This window comes from Lytechinus pictus, chromosome 1 (genome assembly GCF_037042905.1).
Source record: "Lytechinus pictus isolate F3 Inbred chromosome 1, Lp3.0, whole genome shotgun sequence".
In the NCBI taxonomy this organism is placed as follows: domain Eukaryota; kingdom Metazoa; phylum Echinodermata; class Echinoidea; order Temnopleuroida; family Toxopneustidae; genus Lytechinus; species Lytechinus pictus.
The window spans coordinates 22,642,477-22,655,821 of record NC_087245.1 but is presented as its reverse complement, the minus strand read 5'-3'; the positions used below and the strand labels follow the sequence as shown (position 1 = coordinate 22,655,821).

Here is a 13,345-nt window from a genome sequence, read left to right as displayed (position 1 = left end):
CAGCGTTTTGCTAATTTGATTTTTCTCTATTTATTCAAATCAACATTTTCTGGAGTGGACTTGACCTTTAATGCGAAAAAAAATAAAAATCAACAAACAATTTTTTTTTTATGCTTTAGCATACTCGGGTAAATAAAACGGAAATGAAGAGGAATAATTCATTTTGAATTGAATTAACACCAAAGCAATTTTTTTTTAAATACATTGGAGCCTTTTTCTTTTGATTGATTGATTCTAAGGAAATAAAATAAAATAAAAATCTTTAAGCCTAACATTTTCATTTAATAAACTTGATGAGAGTAAGGATAATTCTTAACAATAACACTTGAAATCTTTACAATAGAATAAAGTTTGCAGTACTAAGTTTAACGGTGACAAAAAGGCTGCATGTGAATAAGTCAATTTTTATGTCGAAAGAGATTTCATTCATTTTAATATTTATTACAGAAATTCTGAATATTTCCTCTCACAAAAAAGTAAAACAGGAGTGTATGAACAATCTCTCCCTGGTGTCACAATAAGTTACAGTACTGACAATCTTAGTTATATTATGACATAGGCTCCATCATGAGCCATGAATTCTATCAATTGTATTTCACATTTTTGCAGCAGAAAAAAATGCATACTCCATATGGCAAAGTGATCATGTGATATCATCAGCTAAGACAACTTGCACATAGTCTGGTTTGCTCCTTGAAGCAACAAAAACTTCAGAGTACTGTACCTTTATTTTTTTTTCATCCAGTGGATATATTCTTATACTTTATCACTTGAATAATTCAACTCTTTTTTTATTATAATTATTTAAATCAGCATTATGGTATAGTACCTAGTATCAAGTTTCAGCAACACCTGACTTTATGAAATCCAAATCTCTATGATAGTCATAACATGTAAACATGGAAAGATGTAAACATGGAAAGATGTAAACATGGAAAGATAGCAACACAGATATTAATTTTATCTCAAAGATGATAATTATTGATCATTACATCCTAGTAATGCAGACTACTGGGAAATGTAACTAAAAAACTAAAATGTAACTAAAGACACATTTATTAAACACAACAGTTGACAGAGAATATTGTTTCAACAAAGTACATACATCAAGGCATATTAAGTGAGATATAAACACAGCATCTACATGTACTTTTAAAGGCACAGCCATGGGCATCCAGTGTTAATGGGTATCTGGTATCAATATCCCAATGGCCTTAGCAAAACTTAAAATACAAATACTGATTTGGTTCTTTTACTGGCCAATGTAATTGAAAAATAGCAATGTTGCATACACTTAAAAACTGTACCATTATCCTTACAACATAATTGATTTTCTTCATGTTAGAATAGATGAGCAACTGATAATATCATAATGAGATCCTTGACAGAAAAAGTATTCAATAAAGGCTTCTCAAACCAATATACTTTATGACTTTTCATCAACTTAGTAATTAATAACATTGAGATGGTTTTTACATAGATTTATATTTATTCATATAATTCTTTCAGGCGTTGATCCCTGAAAGAATGTATGATTGCTACATGTATGTACTGCCTCTTATGTATTTGCATTAATGAGTTATGGAAGAGAAATTAATACAGTTAGCACAATCATTTAATCATCAGATTTTAACAGCTTTCTTGATAAAAGACAGTTTCTTCACAGTAATATCATCAAACATTCTAGTGAATACAAAGAGAAAATGATGGATGTGCATTTTACTCTACACGTAAATAAAGCAATGTCATTGACTTACTACACTTTATTTTACAGGTTAATTTCATAAAGAAAATTATTCCATATCGAAGGGAATTTACCCTACCAAGAAATCACAGTTGTACTTTACATTAATACATTTTTTTTTAAATATACAACAAAATTAAATAAAACTGACAAACACTATTCTCCCTATCATCTAAAAAAAATGTGATTGTATGTAGCAAACAAAAGTCAAAACTTCAAATAATAACAACATATATGGTTCCTTTTTCCACATTATAACATCTACGCAAAGGAAGATAAGACTGACAATAAGTTCATGACTCTTTTCTCATTCTCTCTCTCTCATTGTTAACATCCTTCTCATGTTGCTGGTTATTCCAATAAAAGCTTTTACTGTCATATTTACACAGATAAGGCACTGTCAATTCCGTCTCGTCCTGCATTCATCCCAATTATATTTTAAAATAATATGAAACCATGCAAGCATTAGAGTACATAAGAAATGAGATTTATATGCACACACATTAACATCATCATGTGCAGCTATACACAGAAGGTGGCTCTCAGAGAAAAGGATATATAGAGAGAGAGAGAGACATAGAGACCGAGAGAGACAGGTAAAGACAGACAGACAGACAGGTAGATAGATAGATAGATAGATAGATAGATAGATAGATAGATAGATAGATAGATAGATAGATAGATAGATAGATAGATAGATAGATAGATAGATAGATAGATAGATAGATAGATAGATAGATAGATAGATAGATAGATAGATAGATAGATAGATAGATAGATAGATAGATAGAAAGAGACAGAGAAAGAAGACAAATAGACAAAACAATGGCGCTTATTTTCATATGTATATAGAACGGAAAGGAATGAGCAAAGAATGGCATTTTTTTCTTCTTTAAAACAAAAAAATGTGGTACACTTAAGCAGAGATCATATATCATGTAGATTACTAATAAGTGAAAAAAAAACACATGTGACAGGTTTCTTTAAAAGCAATGGTCATGTATCTAATTTGCAAACTTAATGCAGAAGTACAATCTGTGGTTCATGTACAAAATTTGAGAAGTAACCACAGACTTCCCTGGAGATCAAAGTAGAACAGGCTGTTCAGCAAAAGTATAAATGAATAAACATGGTTGTAAAACTCATAAGTCCACAAAAAGCTTGAAATCAAAAATAATGTAATGAGAGAAGATGTTTGAATGTGGCGGACATACTCTTTAACAACCCTGCATAGCTAAATGCTCCATACAAAGCTTATTAAAGACACCCTATTATCTGGAAGGGTCACTAGAAGATCCAGAAAGCTATTCAATTATGCCATTACCTCAAGATATTGACCCAAATCAAGTCAGTAGTATTTTTCATGAAGTAGGTGTTCACTCATCCTCTTGTTCATAGAATATATTCCATGAAATGGCTATGAGGATCCAAATCAACCTTTGACTTAACACAGCTGTATGTCACTGTGTGTATATGGACATACTTGTCGACTGGTTTCCAAAAGCATAAATTGCCACAACATTCAAAATATTGTCTGTTCAGTTTACTATAGTTGATAAAATATACATAATAAGAATATACAAAATGACCTCCTTGCCCTATTCATTGCAAAACCATGCAAACAAGAGCACAGAAGACAAAACACAAAATTAAAATAGTCTATATACATACAAACATTGGTTGGCAGTGTGGAATGAAGGGGGAGACAATGCAGCACACACATCACAGTAGAAGGCGGGTCGTACCATTAGGGTTTCCTCCGTTTGGTTCGAGGACTTTCCGGTACAGAGGGCGCCGGTCTTCTCGTTGTCCCTCTTGCTGTAGCCTGCCCTCTTGAGTTGGAAGATGTGGTAGACAAAGGAATTGGGGAACGATCTGTAGTAGAACTTTCAGCCATTTCTGTGAAGGGAAACAGCAAAATGAATGGTGATTATATTCATAATTTTGTTTTTTGTTAGACTGACCATTCAAAGACAATATATCAATGTAAACTGCTCAGAAAAATTCGAATATGGAAGAAATCTTGAATTTACATTATTATTCAGAATCAAATTGATTTTTATTTTGACTTACTGATTTTTTGATTGACAAGAGCAAGCTGTTCCTCGGCTTCCTGGCAATCCCGTTGCTTGGCAACCATATCCGCTGATCTTAGGGCCGCCTCCTGCACCTTGTATTCAACCTGAGCTTGCTCACGGCTCTTTATGGCATGTATGATCTTTTCCAGGATTACTGGATAACATGAGGAACAAAATCATAAGTGCATATTAACGTGTTTGTTCCAAGATTTGAAATTCCTTAATACATGTATACAATATACTACAAGTCTGTCAAAATTCACTAATTCAAATAAAAGTATTACAAGTACAGTAAGTGTTTTTAAATTAACATTTATGGTGCATTGAATGAAAACATACCAGGAACTACAAAATATAATACAATTCAATTCATATGATAACACTACAGAATATGTAAATGTCAAAAATAATAATTATTAAACTCATACAATGGCACCAATTCGCTCTGTTCTTTCATGATTCAATGTTTTTCTTTAAATCGATAGTTGTTCTTGGTTGTTATTCCCTTGTCTCTGTGTAATACTTGTACCCTTCTTGAGAATGCATCAGAAGCCTTAAACATAGAGACCTTCATGTTCACAGTAATAAAGTATGCTTTCTGCTTCATAGGCCACTAAATGATACAATGAGTAAACTACTGCAGTTGTTAACTGTTTTTTGGACAAATACAAATGAACTAGTAATTGGCATATATGTTATTCATGTAATTCCATTCCTTAATCTTGCATGTACATATTTCTATTGTCATATTTGGGCAATTTCATCAAATTAAACTTTTTATATGTACAACCTCAATATCCCCATTAAAACCTGTGTCTGATTGACATGAGATTGTACATCAACATTTATCATTCATTTTAGACCATTTCTTTCTATATGAACTCACCAATACAGTGACAAATCATTTCAGGAAGGTCACAAAAGTAGTGGGTCAGAGGTACATATTTTACGCAATTACCAGGGGAGCGTTTCATGATAATTAAAAGCATTGAATGCCAAATTAATGAGTTAATTTAGTATATTCCTGACACATAGAAGTCCAATATTCTTCAAAAACTGTTCAAGATTTGACTTTGCAAGCCATACTTGGCTGGTCATATTACCAAAAATTCCATCTTGGTATGGTACAACCAACATTAATCAGTTTAGACTATTTCTTCCTATATGGACTCACCCATCTGCTTCTCAAGAGATTCCAGCTCTTTGGGAGGAGGTTCTCCAAAGACACATCCCCTTAGGTCTGATGGACATCGGTTCTGGAGCCCGCCAAACTTTCCGTTACCACGGATACGATTACCATCACGGGTTAGCAGCGTTGGGCAGTGGATGTACTTAACGATCTGAAAAGGGAAAGAAACAACATAAAGTACACTGGTGCTACTCTGAGATCAGCAATCTGTGCACTGATTTGTATGAAGAGTTTTTCAGCTAAACTCTATCCAGTGCTGCCTCTTTTATTTGTTGAATTTGATTTTAGGAAACAGTAATAAGTAAATAACCACATACATTCAACATGAGTGCAGTTCAGGATTAATGTGATGAATACACAAAATCATCTGAGAAGAGACATTTGATGTCCTTACAACAAAGTAACATGATTCCTTTGGATATAGATCAATATCTAACCTGAAATGACATAAAATATAATCATTTTTTTTTTAGCTTACCGATTGCCTGTATGCTGTCGCATCATCTAGGGTATCTAAGAGTATGGTATCCTGTAGCAAGAGACTGAAAGCTGCAGGAACAAAAAAGGAAATATAAAATATATTGTGATTTATTTTAACTTAGTGATAATAAAACGTGAATACATAATCATCAATACCATCACCATCATCATAATTCAAATTCAATTCGGTTTTATTCAACAATACTCATCAAAAAGTCTGAAGACTAACAATGTGAGTTCACAATAAAAGCACATAACAGAGAAAAAAATCAATACATAACATGCAGTGACCATTAAAGAAAAGAAAATATATCATGTTTTAAAATGCAATAATCATCACAATAGATGTTCGTCATCGTTATCATCATCATTCTTATCACCATCATTCTCATCGCCATCACCATCATCGTCCTGGTCATCATCGCCACCACCAACGTCATAACCATTATCAACATTACAATCATCACCACTATTATTATCATCATTACGACCAATCATTATCATCATCCCCATCTCCATCATTATCATCATTACCACTACCATCAGCAGCATCCGTGATGTCATCATCATTACCACCATGACCATCATCATTTCTATAATTATCATCATCATCATCATCATTGTCGTCATCATCGTCACCATCATCGTCACCATCATCATCAAATACCAATTACTTTTTGAATTACCTATTTTACAGTTTGCTTCATGTCCTGTGAACCTTAGTAGATGTCTTGCATAGACCGGGTTGCCTGACGGAGTATGACCATGCTTCATAGGAACTCTCTTGTGAGGAAGAGGCCTGCAAAAACAAAGGGCCATGGGCAAATTCAATCATTCACATCTATGTTAAATAAAGATTGTATTATTTGGGGGGCAAGGATCGAGCGTGAGGGGAAAAAAAAATTGGAGGTGCATTAGAATAATCAACAAGACTGTGTGAGTTCATCATCCATCTCGCCTTATTTTTGTCAAACATTTTTTAAGATATTCCCACATCCATGTACACAAGCACCTTAAACAAATATGCACACATAAATCATTATTCCTTTCCTCCTTAACAATTTTTATCAGTCAGACGGCAGGTCCCAAGAAAGTGGCTTCTTTCATCTAAGTGATATTCATGACTTGAGATGTTTTGCATATTTAATGAGCCTGATGCGGACCAAAACACCTCTTTTCATTCGGTCATTGCTGCTCTAATTGTGCATCGAATTTCATGAATTTGGTATCATTGTAAAGAAGAAGAATCATTCTTTCAGGTCATGTGTTTGAATTTATTCAAAGATTTTGTAATATAGGTCAAAATTCTGATCTAAAATATGCTACAAAATAATTATTTTCACCTGACAAAAGCTGCTATTTTCACACTTTATTTTTGTTTGAGCCCAAATGAATTTTAGATCATGATAAAGCTGAATATGTATGCTTTAAAATGATATAGGTTTCAAAATAAGAATTGGTTTAATCGGGTCAAGATCACACTTTTCATTTGCCAAGTACATAAAGCAGCTTGAAAACAAGAATACTGCACTCTGATTGGTCAAAGAGACCACACAATGGGAAATTCCAATGGTTCCAGTGCCTGAGTTCATGGGAAGGTCACACTTCCCATGTGGTAATCTCCTCAAATACCCCGCGCCTGTTGTTCTGTGAACCTTATCCAGCCAATCAGAACTCTGGATTTCATGCAAGTACAAAATTTCAGAAATCTCGTCTTGTACCTTGGTGGGAAAAGTGTGATCTTGACCCGATTAAAAGGTGCCGCATATCAAGAGTGGCATTGTGAGAAAGTACAGAAGTTCTGCTTTATGGTGATATAGATATGATTGAGGCTCAAAATAAAAAGTTTTGCACAATTTGCAAAAGAAAACAGAGGAAGAAAATTCAGTTTTGAGGCACATTTTCAGGCCAGAAATTTACTTATTTAACAAAATATTGTATACAAAATAAATGACCAATATGAAAGAGTAACATTTACTCTATCTGATGGTGCAATAATATTTCATTTAACTTGAGGTTAAAACAGGTAAATTCTTAGAGAAAGAAAATCTCACGAATCACGAGATTTTGCAAGGAGGAGGATTCAGCCACGAGATGATTTGGATGAATCTGGCCTTTTTGCTCATTAGCATAGGGACCTGCGGTCTGACTGTTATGATGCATCTTATCTGAACACATTTTCACTAGAGATATTTGTTTATTACAATTCATCTACTTTGGTATTTATTTCCAAGAATGCAGAGTAAATACACACCAATAAGCTTTCTCTATCAATGTCTTGTGGAAAAGAAAAAGTTTTACAATGCATACTCACTTATCCCACTCTGTGAGGCCCTTTTTGTAAATTGACTCGATGGGTAGAACCTGCTGGCGCCCTCTTGTGTTTGCAAACACCTCTTTAGCTTTAGCCACTGTGGTGGTGAGGACGCAGTCTAAATCCGAGGCCATGTGCCATGATAAGACATAGGCATCGTTCTCTTCCTCTACTTCAGCTAAGTGTGCTACCTATGGAGTGTGGCATGGGATAGGAAAAGAATTAGTGTGAACACAGACTGATATAAGTGATCAATTATGTAAACATGTGGAACCACATATTGATATCAGAGAACAATTATTGGGGACATATCCTGATATAGGAGAAAACCAGTAAAATATGTCGGCTACATATTAGCAACAGAGATAATTAATGGGGAACACATACTGATATAAAATGAAAAGATAAATTAGATGGAACTATAATGAACAATGATATAACTATGTTGAACTACAAGCTGATTTATACTACATTACAACTTGATAATGCATGTCCCAAAATTGTTGGATATTATTCTCCAAACTTAAAGGTTTACTCCTGTTATCAGCAACACCAATTACTTGCAGGGTGATTTTAATCAAGTACTATGGATGAGTTTAAGTTTGGCTATATACATGAGTGTCCAATTCCACTCGAAAATTGTCCCCCTGTGGTTAATCAACAAATAATCCACTGGACCACAACAAAATGGGTCAAAAGATTACCAAAAAGAGACCAAAATGCATGCCAAAAAAAAATGCAAGAAAAAGATCAAAAGATAATAACTACACACCTTTCCGAGTATTTCGCCATCGCGTGTCTCATACCGTTGCATTCCACACTGTCTTCTTGGTTTACTCCTCAACTCAACCATCTTTTCTTGAGTAGATGTCATATATTCTTCTGCTCCTTTCCTCTATATCATGACACAAAAAAAGTGTTTAGGTTCCAATTTGATGTTTGCTATCAATTTAAATATATTCACAAGGCTAACAAAATAAGTTGTGCTAAAAAGTTAGTGAACCCACCAGGAAAATGAAGATATTTCAAGTGTTCAAGTTCTGCCATGGTTTAGATATTTAATTGAAAGGTCAGGTAATAAAATATTACATTCGATCAAGTTTGTTTCTCTGGGCTCGCCGAACATTGTAGTGCTGTTGTCTCCATTCAACACTTGGTACGACGGAGGGCATTTTCTGGTGGGGTTCACTAACCTTTTGGCACCACTGTACATGTATCTCTATTCGCAATTCCTCATAGATTTCTCGTTTCATGATAGATTCATGTGCTTTCAGGGGCTCCTTCCATGATGTTGAAACAACTTAGATTGTACATATTTTTATTGTATTGATAAAACTTGAAGGTCAAGTCCACCCCAGGAAAATGCTGACTTGAATAAATAGAGAAAAATCAAACTAACATAGTGCGGAAAATTTCATCAAAATCGGATGTAAAATAAGAAAGTTATGACATTTTACAATTTCACTTATTTTTCACAAAACAGTGATATGTACAACTAGGTGAGTCAGTCGATGATGTCCATCACTCACTATTTCTTTTGTTTTTATTGTTTGAATCATACAATATTTCATTTTTTATAGATTTGACAATAAGGACCAACTTGACCGAACCATATATTATTAAACAATGCTAATTCCACATGTTCTGGGAGGAATTAATTGTTGTATCACTTGACAATGAGGAGAAAATTAGAATATTTCATATTTCATATAATAAAATACAAAAGAGAAAGTCAAAAAGGGGCCTAAGCTTTCGATCCTAGCAGAATCTTCGTCGGAGGCAAAATGACAAACATATAAAGTGGAACAACCATAATATAGACCACAAACAAGCTACAGCAACACTAGAAACAAGGAGACAAAAGGGGCATTAGTGAGTAGAGAAGACCAATCAGGTTAGTGAAGGGGATGAAAGAAAAGGAGCAGGCAGACACAAAGGGAAGTTAGTGTAAGTAAGGCCAGTAAAAGACCTCAAGCCAAGAGGGATTAAGATAATGAGGCAGGCAACATCAAACAGGATCTGGAACAAAACAGTGATAATGGGATGAATAACAAGAGAATCAGTGAGAGGTGGGTCAAACAGGTTACAAAGAAAGGCATAATAAACTGGTGCAAAAGAGTGGGGGGAAAAAAAGGAAAAGAATGGGGAACAACTGATAATGTGCAAAAGACATATAAGTATATATGATAAAGCATTAAACAAACTAAGAGAAGAAGGTAAGTGTAAATATGTATCTATAAGTGATATGTATATAAATATATCCAAAAAAGAAATGTATATGAAAAAATATAAATACACATATGGTGTAACTGATATTGTAATCCGCTAGGTGTGACGGGAAAAAACATAAGACTATATAGTAGGAGAAAAAAAAGAAAAAAAAAAAAAAAACCTGGATATGTGAAAAAAAGGAAGCAAATTGCCTAAAAAGGTAAAAGCAAATATAGAAGAGAGGGGGTGTATTATGAAGAAACCATAGTATACATGTAAATAAGCAAATGTGGTAAATCTAAAAGAGGTGAGTGGAGAAAAAACAAATATATATATATATGATAATTATTATATCGCCTGAATAAGGAAGGAAAAATTGGAGCTGAGCTTGTATGAGATATGGGAGGAAAGTAGAGGAAGAAACTATAATGTAACTATTCAAAAGAGCTGAGGGGAAAAATGATATGTATATATAAATTGAAAGTGGATAGGAAAGAATAATCAGTCGTTCCCCTCTTGGATGTTCAGGCCATGAGGTTGGGTGGTGCGAAGTCGTCTCATCCAGAGCTTCTCCCTGCTAGTACGGACTGAGTCAGGACGGGTACCTAAAGATTCGATGCCCTGTAGCATCATGTCAGTGATGGAGTGGTTGGGGAGGTTAAAATGGCGGCCAACTGGAGTGTCCAGCTTTGCTGTGTTGACGGTGGATCTGTGCCCGTAGAATCGTTTCTTGAGTGTGGTCTTGGTTTCCCCTATGTATTGTACCCTACAAACTCTGCAAGTGATGAGATATACAACATTAGTGGTAGTGCATGTGATGTTGCCCTTGATTTGGTGAGACAGGCTGGTAGAGTCGCTGGTGAAAGTATTGCCCTCGTGAAGGTGTATTTCACATATGATGCACCTGTTGCTGGTGCATTTGAAGGTGCCATGCTGTATGGGAGAAGAATGGTTAGTGAGGGAGGGCACTTCAGCACGAACAATGAGGTCCCTGAGATTCGGTGGGCGTCGGTATGCTAGAAGGGGAGTATCGGGAACGGCCTGTTGGAGACGATCAGAAGTGTGTAAAATGTGGTGGTTATCACACAGGATTTTGCGGAGAGGGGGTAGATTGGGATGGAAGGTGGTCACAAGCGGTATTCTGTTGGTGGTCTCCTTGTCACTTTTTGGTTTGAGAACTTCAGATCTGGGGAGAGAACGAACTTTGTTAATTGCCAGTTGGACTGCCCTGGCCCCATGGCCCCTGGCACAGAGATGTTTCTGCAAATTCCTGGCATGGAAGGAAAAATCAGGGTCCTCGGAGCAGATACGGCGAAGTCTGAGGGCTTGACTGTAAGCGATGCCGGTTTTGCAGTGACAGGGGTGGCAGCTGGATGAGAAGAGGTACTGGTGGGTATCTGTGGGTTTAGAGTATAGGGTAGTGGTGATACCATTAGACTTTTTTTGGACTGTAACATCAAGGAAGTGGGTTTCCTGTTGGGAGAAATCAGAAGTGAATTTGATGGTCCTGTGGAAGGAATTGATGTGGTCAATGAATGTATGGAGGCTGTCTTCATCCCTGGTCCAGATGAAGAAAATGTCATCTATGTAACGCCACCAAATCCATGCGCGACAGGGGGCTGAATCTAACATCTGCTGTTCCAGCTTGGTCATGAAGAGACAGGCGAATGAAGGAGCCATCCTGATGCCCATTGCTGTACCGAGTAGTGCTTGCCCATGAATGTGAAGTTGTTTTTTGTTAGTACATGAGACATCAGAGATTTGATATCGGATATGGGGGGACTGGAATGGCCACTGGCGGCCAAGGCTTCACATGATGCTTGGATACCTTCGTCGTGGGGAATGCTGGTGTACAGTGAAGAAACATCGAAAGTGCCGATGATCGCAGTCTCGGGTATCTGGTCCTTGATGTCATTTAGTTTCCTGAGAAAGTCTGGAGTGGCGTGGATGTAAGAGGGTGCACGTGAGACAAGGGGCTTAATGTGGTAATCAACAAAAAGGGAAGTGTTCTCTGTTGAGGAACCATTTCCTGAGAGGATGGGTCGACCGGGGTTGCCAGGTTTGTGGATCTTCGGGAGGAGATAGAAGCGGGCAGGTTTAGCATTAGTAGGGGAGATAAATTTGTGGGCCTTCTCAGAGAGATGCTTGCGTTCTTTCATGTCATTCAGTGTCGATTGGATCTGTAGGGAGAAATTACAAGTAGGGTCAGAATCGAGGAGTGCATAGTGAGATCGATTATTGAGATGTTTCATGGCTTCATCGATGAACTGCTGGCGGTCCATAACAACGACGGCTGATCCTTTGTCTGCAGGCTTGATGATGATGTCGGACCTGTTTTTGAGTGATGAGAGAGCCTGGCGTTCTTCTCGAGGAAGGTTGTCATGTGCTCTGGTGTCGAGGGTATCTGTGGAGCGAACTTGGGATGAGACAGCTTGGATGTAAGTTTCAAGGGAAGGAACTCTATTCTTAGGTGGAATCCATGTGCTTTTCTTGTAGAAGGGCTCGTACAAGAAATAGTGAGTGGATGACGTCATCAGTCTCATCATTTGCATACCGACCAGGATGTGCATATAACTTTTTTTGTGAAATTTAGCGAAACTTTAAAATGTCATAACTTTCTTATTTTACATCTGATTTTGATGAAATTTTCAGTGTTATGCTTGTTGGATTTTTCTCTTTTTTATTAAATCAACTTTTTGTTGGGGTGGACTTGTCCTTTAAATTCTGAGACATTTCATATTAAGAAATAGAAAAAATCACCATCCAGGATGCACTAATTACTATTTTCATGACAAGAAGCAATAGTCTAAAATGCCGCAGCTTTTATTTTGCATCTGGTTTGGATGAAATTTTCAGTGCTATACATCTCAATTTTCTCTATTTGCTCAAATGAACCTTTTATTGAGGTGACTTGGATTTTTAAAAGACTGCATCTTGATCTATGTTGGGCGCATCTTTAGTTATTTCTTAACAATTCTGAAAATGTTCTTACCGTTGCTATCTGGGCGACTCTGACTCCATATTGCTTCATTTCTCCACGTAACTGGACCTCATGCCTTGCAGCATCCTCAGCAGATTCTGTCGAACAACAAACAGAAAAGGATTATTGAATGAAATATATGAATGAATATATTTTCATCGTGAGTATGCCAAAGAAAGTAATGCATTATTTCAGTAAAGATTCCTTGATGTCCTTGTGAATACCATTCCTAGTTCTTCATACAGTCCCCAATTCACAATATACATGTTATTTCCCAAGAAAAAGACAAATTTAAGGGGAAATTGTCTACATTTTATTTTTATTAAACATGCAGAATAAAACCTTTATC

The 13,345-nt window shown here is 36.0% G+C and overlaps 1 protein-coding gene across 1 annotated transcript in view; it reads right to left on the bottom strand.

The window, feature by feature from the left end:
* Positions 1 to 401: 401 nt before the first annotated feature.
* The window catches only part of LOC129259471 (structural maintenance of chromosomes flexible hinge domain-containing protein 1-like), a 56,724-nt gene continuing 43,780 nt past the window's right edge, over positions 402 to 13,345 (bottom strand). The window contains exons 36-43 of the mRNA XM_054897761.2: positions 13,009 to 13,094; positions 8,578 to 8,700; positions 7,806 to 7,996; positions 6,178 to 6,290; positions 5,490 to 5,560; positions 4,997 to 5,162; positions 3,818 to 3,976; positions 402 to 3,643 (exon numbers count right to left, since the gene is read on the bottom strand). Of these exons, the coding sequence (XP_054753736.2) occupies positions 3,492 to 3,643; positions 3,818 to 3,976; positions 4,997 to 5,162; positions 5,490 to 5,560; positions 6,178 to 6,290; positions 7,806 to 7,996; positions 8,578 to 8,700; positions 13,009 to 13,094 (1,061 nt within the window). The 3' untranslated portion in view covers positions 402 to 3,491. The remainder of the gene's footprint in view (positions 3,644 to 3,817; positions 3,977 to 4,996; positions 5,163 to 5,489; positions 5,561 to 6,177; positions 6,291 to 7,805; positions 7,997 to 8,577; positions 8,701 to 13,008; positions 13,095 to 13,345) is intronic.